Here is a 14,110-nt window from a genome sequence, read left to right as displayed (position 1 = left end):
TTACATTGACCGTTTGGCCAACTTTCGCCAATATGACCAGCTTTTCGTGTGCTACGGTGGTTGTGCGAAGGGTCGGGCCGTGTCAAAACAGAGACTTTCCCACTGGATTGTGGACGCTATCACGACTGCTTATACGAGCCAAGGTTTGGAATGCCCCTTTCACATTAGGGCCCATTCAACAAGAGCTATCGCCTCCTCCTGGGCGTGGTTGAGAGGTATGTCTATTCAAGATATATGCTTTGCAGCCGGCTGGTCTTCTCAGAATACCTTCGCCAGGTTTTACAAGCTGGACGTTCAGTCCTTAGCCTCCCGAGTGCTGTCGGTGAGTGACTGATTCACGTTTATGCTACCTCTATTTGTGTGTTGCTACCTATACCTATCCACCTATCAGCTGCGAGCCTGCCTAACAAGCGTCGCTATTGGTTGGGAATGGTGTGTGTTCTATCTTCGCTGAGTGTGTAACTTGTACAGGCTGTTCGTAGCTTCTCTCACGGCGGGATTGAATATCGTTCCCATAACGGAGAAATATCTCTGTGATGTCTCGTGAAAGCTCGAGAGGGAACACTCCGGTTACTATCGTATGCTCGTAGCCTCTCTCACGGCGGGATTGAATATCGTTCCCATAACGGAGAAATAGCTCCGTGATGTCTCGTGAAAACTCGAGAGGGAACGCTCCGGTTACTATCGTAACCTCGGTTCCCTGAGAGCGGGAACGAGACATCACGGTGGTCGCCGTGTTCGCTGCTCGATCAGCTAAGCTGCGTTCAGTATCAGATTCTGACGTAATTGTTGCGTGCACAGCATTTTATACTGCCTCTCGAGCTCGTCAGTATTTGCATGCGATTTGCATACTTTGCGTCAATTGGCCAGTCATTTGGACTGGCGGGAGCCAATAGGACTTCAGGAAAGGTTGGAAGGGAACCGAGGTTACGATAGTAACCGGAGCGTTCACACCAAACGCAAAGCGCTGCGCATTTCGCGTCATTCGCGTCGCCTGGCCATAATGGTTCGTTCACACCAGACGCGAAGCGAATATGCGCATCGCGCCACTCGCTCTAGATTACTCGCGGGATGTTTTTCATGTCATTCGCGCGAATAAATACAGCGCGATCAACCATGGTGAAGATAACTACAATCGCTGTTTTGTACCTGTTGTCAAAAAGTCCCAAATACAATGGAAAGCAAAACACCGACGTGTCTGGGTTCACAGCACCATCCAGAGGATGATGAATAACATTAGGATCCTGTATAAATGTGTGTGTTACATTTTACTACTGTATATACACAGTGATATTACTATTATTTTTATTATTGATAGCAGCATCTCCGTAGCCATGCTAATAAAATACAACTACCACTACAACTGATTTTAATTGTTTTCTATGCTCCAGACCTATATAATAACAGATGGCTGCAATAATGCTCTCTTCTATTGTCGGATTCAACCAGATGTGCCTATAAGCTCTTAGCTGATTGGCTTGCGCGAGAACGCGTCAGGCGAATTTTCTGCTCGAGTTGAAATTTTTGAACTTGCGCGAAAGACGCGATTGAGGCGAATATCTCGCGTTCGCGGCAAACGCGTCGCGCATTTCGCGTCATTCGCGTCGCCTGGATTCTTTGCATTCATTACATCTTTGCATTGATGTAATGTATGTAATCTACTCGCGCGAATAATTAAATTCGCGTTTGGTGTGAACACACTGTAACGGTCACTGTCGCTCGTGTCGCCGGAAGTCGCCAGCTCTCCATTGAAAATGAATGAGATTATGTCGCTCTGTCGCTGTGTGTCGCTGGCGGTGTGAACGGGGCTTAATCTAGAGCGAGTGACGCGATGCGCATATTCGCTTTGCGTCTGGTGTGAACACACCATTAGTCTGTTCCAATTAAAAAAAATTTAGATCATCTCTCAAAAGAATAAAACGAAGATATGTGAACAAAATAAAAGTTTTGGCTATTAGCAATCCATAAGGAGTGGGGTATGAGTGGTAATGAACGAATGAATGAAACACACTTGTCCGTGTATCACTCTGTCTCGAATCCCGCGGCACGCTTTCAACTCGTTTTTTTTTTGTCTCGAGCAAGACTGTACAACATTCACATTACATGATTTGACTGATTTTCATGATTTGACTGATTTTTACGTAGAAAGGGCGACAGCGCGCCGCCTTAAAAGAAATGATCGTTCATGTTTTCATAACCGCTGGCCAAATTCAAAAACGAAACTAAAATTAAATCATCTTTGAGAGCAAGGGGACCCCCTGGTGTTTCGGGGGACCTACGCAGCTTGCGTATTTTGCTTATAGGGAAGATCGGCTCTGACTTTACAAAGTCTAAATCATCAATAAAGTGTATACTGAATTTGGCCTTTAAATATCACTGTCTTACTACATTACTACTTAATGCAAACATCATAAAAAATAACTGGCGGTCAGTGGAGGAAAGCCTTTGCCCTCCATGTGGGCGTTCATTCATTCATGAAAACTATCAATGTCAATGGCAATTTTATTTATATAGCACTATTTACTACAACCAGAGTTAACCAATGTGCTTTACAACAGAATAACTAAAAACAGCAACAACACAATGAAAAACAAAAACATCATAACATGCAGAAAAATATAGGAAAAGGATAAAGAGTGCTTCAACCAGAATTAAAGCCTTATCGAACAGATAGGTTTTTAATTTAGACTTCAAAATAGCCACAGATGAAGCCATTCTAATAAAAATGGGTAGATCATTCCAGAGTCTTGGCGCAATTGCAGCAAAAGCGTGATCACCCTTGCACTTCCGCCTCGTCTTGGTAATGACAGAACTTGCGACGATAGTTGCTTTTGGGAAATGCACTTAACACTGAATTTTGAGGAATTAAACTTTTTGAAAAGAAGGGAAACTAAAAATGATGACAAAATAAAAAACAAGTTTATTAGCAACATCAGGAGATTGGAAGCTTGTGTCACAATATTGTAGGCCTATATGTGACCTTGGAGCCATACTTAAAGTGACAGTCATCATCGTCAATGATGAAGAATGCTAAATCAGCCACCAACAGAGCACATGTTAATTTGTGAACCTGTTTCTGTTAAATTTGTTGTAAAAAAAAAGAAAAGTCCATAAACCTAATGAAATTCTGTTCAGTTACCAAATGTTTTGTCAATCACAATATGCTTCTTGTGAGGAAAGGTTTTTGTGTTGATTTCTCACTTCAAGATGGACTCAACAGCCTTGCCAACACTGCCATTTACAGTTCAGCTAAGTGAGTGTACAACATATGTCATGTGTGGTCAGAAAACAAAGCAGTAAAGAGTTTTTATAACAAGCTGTACTGTAAATGAATACATTAACTGCCTGACATAACCATCACCCTGGTGAACAGGGTCAGTTAATAATGCATTTCTTTTATAGTCTGCAATTCTACATATTACACATTTGGATTGCAACTTATAAATCAGGCCAATATAAATTCATATTTAGCTTTTGTTCTAAATATCATATTTGTTTGAACCCCATATTAACATTAAAGTGGAATCTATACTATTTTAAAACTTCAATACATTTATAAATGTAGCATAGCTTTAGTGAACAACACGTACTTCCTATGTATGTAAATTAGCTTTATTTTTACATTACGCTTTATTTAAATTGTTTTTTATTTATAACTATTGTTATTAATTGTTTTAACTTCTAATGTAGCTTATGGACACTAATGAAAAATTAGATCATCTTTGTTTTGCCTGAAGAGGAGAACAGCAACAACTTCAAGATCAAATGAGAAGAGCTTTTACACTTTGAAAACAAGTTACCTTTTTTCTCTTTTTGAATTAGGATAGGTTTCTAAACATTTCAAGCTTGCATTAAACAGGCCCATATTATTTACTCAATTTCATCTTTGAAATTCACGTAACAAACTTTGAATTATTATCATTTCCGATTTGAGGAAATTTACTTCGTTGATTTCGCCCCAATCTAATCATGTATGTTTTGACATATTAATTTAATAATCTAATAATTTGATTTGAATTATAATGCCTTACCCTAAAAATTGGGCAAATCCAAAATCGAAGTAACTGCCTCAAGACGTGTGTAGAGAGAGTGAATAAGGGCGTGAAACATCTGCCGTTTGGTGAAATAGAAGCATAAACGCACTTCAAACCATATGCGGAACTAGGACAAGACACTGCGGTCTGTTAAGATAAACATTAACAAGAAAGAATCTTTTCAATAACCTATACGCTTATAACCATTATTTTGCATTGCACTTAAAATGTTTTTCCCCCCATAACATCATTTTTAAGCATATTCCAGCAATTAACTTAAACTATCTTATTAATATCTTATACGTGGGGTTAAGCAAAAACGTATGCTTATAGGCTGAAAATTAATTAATATACATAATTTGCAATGCAAAATGCATTTGAATCCTCAGGTATCCAGAAGACCCAAAGGTTTACTGACTTCATTCACAAGACTGAATCGGGAATACCGTTCCCTTTCATCTTTAATAGAATCCTTATGGTTTTCAGTCAAAATTCACTCTAAAAAATGCTGGGTTGTTTCAACCCAACTTTGGGTCAAATATGGACTAACCCAACCGTTGGGTTAAATTTTTACATTAAATTTTTAACCCAAAAGTTGGGTTAGTCCATATTTGACCCAAAGTTGGGTTGAAACAACCCAGCATTTTTTAGAGTGATAGTAGGCCTACTGATGGACTCTAACTGTTTCCAATCATTCATAAGCATGCATAATGTAACGTTTGCCTTACATTTGCCTCAGACAATTGACCAAAAATGCCCATCAGATCTGCCCTTGATAGCAGCTTCATGTATAGCTACAGCAAGTAAATGGAGACATCTTGTGGCTTCATCCAAGTGAGCGTGAAACACCTTAAGGCCTGTTCACACCAAGGACGATAACTATAGCCTAAAGAAGATAACGATAGATATATATTTCTAAAAATCGTTCTCAATATTAAAGAATGACAGAGTCCACGCCACAGCTATAACGATAAAGGCACAGAGAAACGATATGGTTGGAATCACTATAGTTTCAGAACGATTTTTTTCTAGCTGATGAACGATAAAAACATTGACAGCCAATCAGAATCAATCCTGCCATAACGGGCTGGAGCATTTAAAGCGGCAGACGAGCGTGCGCTTGGAATAAACAGACGATATCACCCGCTGGTAAAGAAATGGAAAATTATTTGAATGTAATTTCAGTATCTACTAATAAGAAAGCTATAAGGACTGTTAGGATTTGCTCTGCCTTTGATCCCTTCATGTGATCATGTTTAGATGATGGCCCTCTTATGTTTATTTTTTCTTGGTTTCCATTTTATTTTTGTGGTTGATATTATGTGATGTATGCTTATTCTTTTGTATGTTCCCGTTCTCTGCAATAAAAATAATAATAAAAAAATATCGCCCGCTGGTGTGGACGCTAATAAAATTATCTTTATAGTTATCGTTCTTGGTGTGAACGGGCCTTTACCCTTACAAAATTTCACATTAAAAATGTAAAAGTAACATACAATAAATATAAAGTAATAGCTATTTACTAAATCTACTAAATGCTACTGTTCGATGCTGCTTTCTAGGAGGACATTTCAATATTTATTATTTTATTCTATTGGCATCATAACTACAATTAAGAAATAAATACAAATCTGCATATGGCTGTGTGAAATAAATTGAGAATAGTTTAATTTGCATTAGTGCTGTATCTTTATTACCACTTTGTCTTTTGCCCTCTGATGGTTAACAGGCACTTTTTTGTTATTCAGATTTGGAACAATATTAATTGTACTTAACAGGTAGACGAAAAGTACACACATTAATGGCTATATAAACAAAAGTTATCATCAAATTTGTCATCCTTGAAATGAGCGAACGCCCCTAGTGTGCGGGGACTATATCACGAACTGCCGTGATACTGGGTTGCATGACAACAAACCGGCCGTTCCTCCAATCAAACACCTCGATACGGCGATCCGTGTGTGATGCAGACACAGTACACGCTCATGACAGAGGATCTGTTGTCCGGTAATAGCGCACAAAGAGGCCTTTTCACCATACGGTTAAAGGTAAACCGTATGCTATTACGGGGCAAAATAAGTCGGGTGACTAGCGCACACGATTTCCTTTAACTAAAGAATGAAATCCTCAACGTTTGTTTGTGTGTAACGTACGCGCTCCTCTCCTGTAAGCTCGCGGATACTGAGAGGAATAAAGACTGAAGGCATGAAACTGACTGGAGTTCACAGCGTTCTTTGGGACAATGAGAGGCTTGCAGAGGGGAGGTAAAGAATGCAAGGTAAGGGCCTTTGTCCTAGATCTCCAATGCACCCCTTATGTCTTCACAACTGCATGCATTATGTGTAATTTGGTTGTCTTATGCATATACCATATAACCCAGTATTACAGAATGTTATTTATTTTGTCCACGCATTAAAATATGAATGTAATAACGTAAAATTCCGTGCAGTAGTCTGTCTATTAATTGAATTTGAAAAAAAAATCCAGCTTAGACTGGGATTTGTAGGGTCTTTGTAGGATTTCGCTAGAGCAAACATTCCATTTGTCCACTAAATATTAGGTCTAACAGTAATAATAGAGAATTATTTCGAATATTTTTTAGAAGTGTTTCATCCATCATTATACAAAGGGATAACTCTGCAGTCAACCTGAATGTTACTTATCAACTTAGTAAAATTGACATTTTTAAACACACTAGCAATATGACTGAAGGCCTGGCAGCAGCAGCAGGTGCCTAATTCTTGGAAATGAGGGTAAGAACCAAGATTTATCAGTCATGCAAGGTAACCAGCTCATGATCTATTCCTCAGATTTAACATGACAGCAGCTTAATCCCAAATAGAAAATGGGTTTATATAGCATGCCTGAAATGATTTAGTTTATGTTTTGTCTATTCAGTTATATAAGGTTATAATTTAGAAAGTAGCCTATCTTACCCTAATATGAGAAACCTCATGGTAGGTCAAGTATGTTTTTAGAGGGGTTGATAAGAAAATCTATTAATTAATTAAATAAAATTACATAAATAATTATACATATATATATATATATAAAACACTTACTAAAAAGGGAAATAATGTATTTGTTTACTTGCATGTCATGTGGCCATTAACTGACATCAGAGAGCCATAAAAATGCAAATGTGTTGTTATATTAACTTAAAATGTCACAGGGTGTGCCAAGTAAATATTTTGGGTAAAATGGGTAAATATTTCTGAAAAAAAAAAAAGTTTGGAAAAAGTTTTTTATTTTTTGCCAGGTTTCCTGTTATATGGCTGAAGGGATACATTTGTCTAAGAAAGGAAACAAATGCTATTTCAGTGTCCCCCCCCCACCCCCCGCCCCCCCTCCCCCCAGATAGAACATTTTAAAAAGTAATAATTAACATAATTTTAAAATAGTATTTTGTCATTTCATAATGCAGGTTATAGTATATTAGGATCTTTGTATCCAGACTGTTAAAACAATCACTGAAAATTAATACACTCAAAGTAACCAGTATTTTTCTACCCTCACAGTGACCAATATTGGCGGGATCACTGAATTGTCACCATGAAAGCAGGGAATTCAAGATGTGCTTTCTCCCTGGGCTTCCTGGTGGGCAGCTGCACCTTGTACGTCTTCTTGAGACAGGTGTGGTTTGAGAAGAGCTTCGGCTGGAAGCTTGATGGCAAGAGCAACCCTGCTCCACTTGGGCCTGAACAAAACACCCCCAACCTTACCTGGAAAGTGGAAGGATCTGCCCTGATCAACCTCAAACACCCTCACCAGCCAGGTGCTGCAGCGCCCTCTAGTGCATCATTTATGTTACATACATTAATGAGTGTAACATGATATATATAGCACTGTCTGCAACATAATAGCTGATGCAAAGCTTTCACTTTATAAACACTTAATTGAGTTTTCACTGGACAATATTGTATAAAAGTGTATTTTGTAGTCACAGTAATGTGTTAAAAGTGCACTAAGCAATTTTACTGGCACATAGGCCTACTAGAGCAGGATAGCGGCAATATTATGCAAAAGTGTCTTGTTTTTAGTTACCAATGCCACTGTATTCACAGTCAGCCATGATTAATTGATCATGCAAAAAAAAAAAGTGTCCGATTACAGGGGTGTTACTGAGTTAAAGAGAGGATTAGGATGGTTGTTGGTTAATGACTTGATGCTTGTTTTGTAATACACACACACACACATTATATATATATATATACATATATATATATTTATATATATATATATATATATATATATGTGTGTGTGTGTGTGTGTGTGTGTTTGTGTGTATTACAAATAAATAATAATAATACTATTTTGTTTAAAACCATGATTAATTGATCATGCAAAAAAAAAAAGTGTCCGATTACAGGGGTGTTACTGAGTTAAAGAGAGGATTAGGATGGTTGTTGGTTAATGACTTGATGCTTGTTTTGTAATACACACACACACACATTATATATATATATATACATATATATATATATATATATATGTGTGTGTGTGTGTGTGTGTGTGTGTGTGTGTTTGTGTGTATTACAAATAAATAATAATAATACTATTTTGTTTAAAAAAAAGATTGGTTAAGATTTAAAATTACAAGTAATTAGTTTTTAGGGCTGCACTGTGATCCTTAAATAGAGTCTATTAATGTCATTTAATTATTCTTGTTCTAAATATGCCTGACAAGATGCAAAACACACAATGAAAAATATTTAATAAAAAATATTTAATATAAAAAATAAAGTTTGTTTTAAATTGATTATTGTAAATGCTATAAAAGTTCTTCAAAACCACATGTAAAATAAAATAGCTTTTATTAGGCTACTGATAGGTATACATAATTTGAAGCATATTTTTCAAAATTACTGTTGTTTTCTGTATGTGTAAAGCTTTTTTAATTTTTTTAATGCAGCGCTTACAGAATCACTACAATATAAAGTCTCTAATGAGTATAATATTTTGTATTGTATTAAATTGCAACATAACTATGAAATTTGTTTTAAATACACAGGAGAGGACAGTCACATCGCAGATGAGCTGTTTAAGAAAGTGCGTATCTTGTGCTGGGTAATGACAGGGCCTAGTAATCTACAGTCAAAGGCTTGGCATGTGAAGGCAACATGGAGCCGTCACTGTAACGTAGTGCTGTTCATGAGCTCTGAAGAAGACCACAGCTTCCCCACAGTGGGCCTTGGCACAGGAGAAGGCCGCGACCAGCTCTACTGGAAGACCATTCGTGCTTTCCACTATGCTCTGAAGAACCACGGCGATGAGGCAGACTGGTTTCTCAAAACCGACGATGACACGTTCGTCGTTGTGGACAACTTGCGCTGGGTCTTGTCAAACTACACGGCAGAGCAGCCCATATACTTTGGAAAGAGATTCAAGCCGTACGCCAAGCAGGGCTACATGAGCGGTGGCGCAGGTTATGTGCTCAGCAAAGAGGCCCTGAGAAGGTTTGTGGAGGGTTTTAGCACTAAAGTGTGCACTCATACCACCTCAGTAGAGGATCTAGCAATGGGTCAGTGTCTGGAGAAAATGGGGGTGGTAGCAGGGGACTCCAGGGACACACTACAACGTGAAACCTTCCATCCTTTCATTCCTGAGCACCATCTTACAGGAAAGTTCTCCAAGACCTTCTGGTACTGGAACTACTGCTTCTACCCAATTGTAGAAGTAAGTCAAACACTTTGATTTTTTGCACAGTTACACTAGCGTTCAAACGTTTGGGGTTGATACGTTTTTTAAAATGTTTTTGAAATAAGTATTTTATGTTATCAGTTATTACACTTCAAAATAACGGTTTTCTATTGTAATTCTGTATATTTTAAAATGTCATTACTCCAGTCTTCAGTGTCACATGATCCTTTGGAAATCATTCTAATATGCAGATATAGTGCTTAAGAAACATTTTTTTCTCCTTCTTCTTATTATTAGCAAATTTAATAGTTAATAGTGCTTAATAGTTTTGAAAAAATTGTAATACATTTTTTTTCAGAATTCTTTGATTAATATGAAGGACAGGATTTATTTGAAATGGAAAACTTTTGTAATATTATAAATGTCTGTTCTGTTACTTTTGATTAATTTAATGCAAACTTTTGAATGGTAGTGTAGAATAAAATATGCACTCATCGTAATTTTTCCTAAGATATTCTATGTCCTTTGTGACATTTCTCTACATTCCACAGCTTCCGTCTCCTACACACAGGAAGCAAATTAGTTATTACTTTGGTAATGACAGAAGTTAAACTAATTAAACTAATTTTTAAAAAAGTTTTAAGAACTTAAGTACCATCTATGCCTGAGAATAAAAAACAATTAAAGTGTCAAAAGCAATTTTCCATTCAAGTAAAAAATTAACAACATTGTTTGAGAAATATACTTTTAGATTGGAATTACCTTATAATTTTAACCCTCTCATTTTTTTAAATGCCACACTGAACTAGAAACTCCTTCAGGTGATTGCAAGTGAAACCAAAAATGGATAGGTTTGATGGGGACAGCATTTGTCAATAGTTTTTCTTTCATGTACATGATGATGTGTTTTGTGACTAGACAGCTAATGACTAGCAATACAAAACCCAAGAAATTAACACAATTTTGTCCTGTCGTGGTCATCAAAGTGGCAACAAGAAAGGATACGAATGCTATTTCAGAGTTTATAAAGTTAGTATAAAAACAAGTATGATTAGGAATAGAACTGTGCAATTTCTTTCAGAAAAATTCCTTTTTAATACAAGTTAAGCTCAATCGAACAATGTTAATGACAGAATAAAAAAAAAGCAAAAGCAAAAAAGAATAAATCGGTTTATAGATAAATATCTGTTTAATATCCGTTTAAAGAATAACTGGTCGTTTATCCGATACACCTATCGCACAGGTGTGTGATGGTAATTGTTGATTAATGACAGACTGACAAAAAAATTCTTACATTTTTCTTTTTAAAAAAGCAAAAAACAATGTTATATTGAAGCTCTTACAATAGAAGTAAATTTAAGATTAGAAATGCAAAGCTGATTATTTTTTAAAGTGCTTAAATTACACTTCTGTTAAAACTATTTTTTAAGCTGTAAAGTTCTCTTTTTGGTCATTAGCAATTAAATTGTAAACTTTAATATAACTGGATGCATAAAAAGTTAGCAAGTTATTTTTTTCCACACTAAAAGTCATGTTAACATACACATTATTTGTCTTATGGGTGCATTTGAATGTTTACAGATTGGCCACATTCATTTCAATTGAAAGAGCCACACTGTTAGCCAGATTTTTGCTTTTTTAAAGAAAGGGTGGACAAGTCCAAATTAATTTTCATAGTAATCAACATTATGACACATAAGTGCTGTTGATTGAGCTTAACTTGTAATGAACCTAGAATATTCCTTTAATGCAAACTGTCTGCGATCACATGGAAATGTAACAGACCAGCATCTCTTATATTAGTTTTTTTTTCTCTACAGGGCCCACAGTGCTGTTCTGACCTAGCTGTGTCTTTCCACTACGTAGACCCTGTGCTAATGTACACTCTTGAGTACTACACTTACCGTCTGAGGCCATATGGCTACCGACACCGCTACCAGCCTCCAGTGCCTGCTGTACTGTCTTTAGCTTCCCACACTGGGAAACCTACCACAGAAGCTCAGAGATTAGATGAGCGTGTTAATGAAAAGTCAGCTCCAACAAACACCATGAATCCCAGAGCTGAGAAAGGGAAGACTACTGGAACAAGTCACAAAGTCACAAATGCTGCCCAGGGGAGAAACATAACGGACAGAAGCACTGCATGATTGTTAACATGATTGTTTCTTCTTAAATACAAAATACAAAATGAACGCATGTAGCATTTTGAATCATCCAGACTGTGTACTGTGCAAATGGAATGGTGTAGTGGTTACAGGTCTGGGCTAATAACCAAAAGCTGTAGGTTCAAACCTTAACAATGAACAAATTTAGTCCTTATTGCTGTTGATCAAGTAACTTGACTGGTTGTGCCAGTAATAAGTCAACTGTAAGTCACTTCGAATAAGTGTTTGCTACTCCACGAATTTGTTAATACGGTCCCTGCTATTTGAATAAGTTATTTTGCTGCCTTCTAGTCTGAGTACAGTAAAAGTGTCTGATTCACAAGCCATACTTCATCATATATTATGGCCAAAGTACATGAAGGACTTCAATAGTTTTATATTTCAACAGAGACAAAAATGAAAAGCAGAGTTTCATATGATGATTTTTTGGGGTTTCTTTAATATTTCTTTACTTGGAAAGTTTAGATTACCTTATTTTTGTTGTTGTGTTGTCTATGACTGTTGCATTACTAAACAGTTTCTACTGATATCCAAAGCACTAACACTCAAAGTCAAACTTGAAGTATTAGTCACTTGTTAAGTATTAGTATTAGTTAGCATCAAGTTAAAATACATATAAGTTTGATGTGCATAATTATATACGCAGTTGGTCATGAAACCTCTGTGTTTTGGCAAATGTAGCAAATTATTGCTGTGTACAGTTTTTTGAGGGGTCAAAGTCATTATATTTTATGCAGTTTTGAACGTTTAAGTAATAAAAGATTGTGAGATCAGATAGATAATTTTTTTATTTACAAAAATCATGTTTTATACATTAGACAGCAAAAATAACTTTTAATAAATATATTGAAATGCTGGCGATGTAAGTGGATATGCAAATGTGGTAATATCTAGGTAAATGTATAATCTGCAGTACAATGAAACAAATCACACCATAAGAAGAAAGTTTTATTTGATTCATCTTATATAAATATTTTCTTTTGCTCTATCACTTTTGTAAAAAAATTATGACTTTCTGTTGTTGCTCCAAAGAAATGTCTTGAAACGAAGCTGTCATGATAGGGTGGGATGGACGATTCACTGGATATGAAATAATTCATTTGCCTATAACCCACGACGAAACCTGCAACAAACAAACAAAAATAAGTATATATATTTACAAGAAAAGCCAGTAATTTTGGAATAATAGGCAGACATGCTTTAGGAACAAATGTGCCGTTAGAAAGATAAGTGTAATAGCTTCAGAAAGCCTGCAGATGGCAGAACAGCTTCACTGAATTGCTCACCTTAGTTTGCATTTGTTGAAGAAGTTGCCTCCTCTTGCGCCTGTTTCTGGATAATCTTTCCTCCATGGACGCCCAGTTTCTGACAACACAAATACAGTAAGTCTGAGATGCTGAACAAATATCTGACAATGTTAAGCTTTGATATTTGTTGAGTTTGTCATATGTTTGAGGTTTAGCCCACACGGTTCAGTAAAGACATACTCGTTGCAAATGTGTACATTTAACTACAGGTTTTCGTATGAACAACCAGTCAGACACTGGTTTAAGTTTCACGAACCTTAAATTAGACATATGCTTCATTTCGAGACGGATTTGACTATAAGTAATAAAAACTTGCAGATTTTGATTCAGTCACCGCTTTAAGATTCAACGAATTTATTCAATGATTCATCAGATTCAAATCAATAACTCGTGTGAATCATTGATCCATTAGTTCAATTAACATACTCAAGAATCATTTGTTCGTAAACCAATTCACACTGCTCCTCCTGGTGTATATTTTGATTCACTAAAAACCGACTCATAAGAGTCATTCGCGTGCGAATCAGACTGCATTGGTCAAGCTGTATGGTTTTGATTCCCTAAAAAGAACCGGCTCAAAAGAGTCATTTGTTTGTGAATCGAACTACTGTACTAGGTTTGTTTATTTCGGGCAACCCGCGAGGACGTTTTTTTCAGGATCGTGTTCAATTCATACTAAACCCCAAAAAATGATTTCGTTTAGATGTAAATTGACATCAAGACGACGGTCATCTAAAGGTAACTTATGCCTTTCACAAACGACACTGAAATAAAGAGAAAAGCTGTTAACTTACCAGGGTCAGTGCTTCGTCGACCCATGAGTCCAACAAAGATATCCTGCATTTCTCCTGAAAGACAACAAATATTACGTTTTCTTAGATATTTAAAACAGGGAATAGAAAGCACAAAATCCCTTCAAAATGTCTTACTTTTACGCTGAGGTGGTATATCATCTGTGTCTGGG

General features: G+C 36.5%; 3 protein-coding genes across 5 annotated transcripts in view; 1 reads left to right on the top strand and 2 right to left on the bottom strand.

Moving 5' to 3' along the window:
- Positions 1–4,073, bottom strand: part of LOC107586541 (beta-1,4 N-acetylgalactosaminyltransferase 1-like) — a 34,529-nt gene extending 30,456 nt beyond the window's left edge. Inside the window, exon 1 of the mRNA XM_016273965.1 lies at positions 4,032–4,073. The gene's annotated coding sequence lies outside the window, so the exon portion shown is untranslated. The remainder of the gene's footprint in view (positions 1–4,031) is intronic.
- Positions 4,074–5,991: 1,918 nt separating this feature from the next.
- LOC107586568 (glycoprotein-N-acetylgalactosamine 3-beta-galactosyltransferase 1-A-like) lies at positions 5,992–12,146 on the top strand. 3 transcript variants are annotated; one of them, XM_016273991.1, is made up of 5 exons: positions 5,992–6,082; positions 6,206–6,312; positions 7,553–7,809; positions 9,046–9,710; positions 11,495–12,146. In XM_016273991.1, exons 3-5 carry the CDS (start codon positions 7,587–7,589, stop codon positions 11,819–11,821), a joined length of 1,215 nt encoding a protein of 404 aa, XP_016129477.1. In that variant the 5' UTR covers positions 5,992–6,082; positions 6,206–6,312; positions 7,553–7,586; the 3' UTR covers positions 11,822–12,146. The 3 variants fall into 3 exon arrangements, with proteins under 3 accessions (XP_016129477.1, XP_016129476.1, XP_016129478.1); XM_016273990.1 differs by having other exon boundaries at positions 5,992–6,312; XM_016273992.1 differs by lacking the exons at positions 5,992–6,082; positions 6,206–6,312 and having other exon boundaries at positions 7,492–7,809.
- A 554-nt stretch (positions 12,147–12,700) lies between these two features.
- The window catches only part of LOC107586540 (tachykinin-3-like), a 2,638-nt gene continuing 1,228 nt past the window's right edge, over positions 12,701–14,110 (bottom strand). Inside the window, exons 4-7 of the mRNA XM_016273964.1 lie at positions 14,076–14,105; positions 13,941–13,994; positions 13,126–13,204; positions 12,701–12,962 (exon numbers count right to left, since the gene is read on the bottom strand). Of these exons, the coding sequence (XP_016129450.1) occupies positions 12,944–12,962; positions 13,126–13,204; positions 13,941–13,994; positions 14,076–14,105 (182 nt within the window). The 3' untranslated portion in view covers positions 12,701–12,943. The remainder of the gene's footprint in view (positions 12,963–13,125; positions 13,205–13,940; positions 13,995–14,075; positions 14,106–14,110) is intronic.

The sequence above is a fragment of the Sinocyclocheilus grahami genome, unplaced genomic scaffold (genome assembly GCF_001515645.1).
Source record: "Sinocyclocheilus grahami isolate Dianchi unplaced genomic scaffold, SAMN03320097.WGS_v1.1 scaffold83.1, whole genome shotgun sequence".
NCBI classification, from domain to species: Eukaryota; Metazoa; Chordata; class Actinopteri; order Cypriniformes; family Cyprinidae; genus Sinocyclocheilus; species Sinocyclocheilus grahami.
This window is presented reverse-complemented; position numbering and strand designations above follow the sequence as displayed.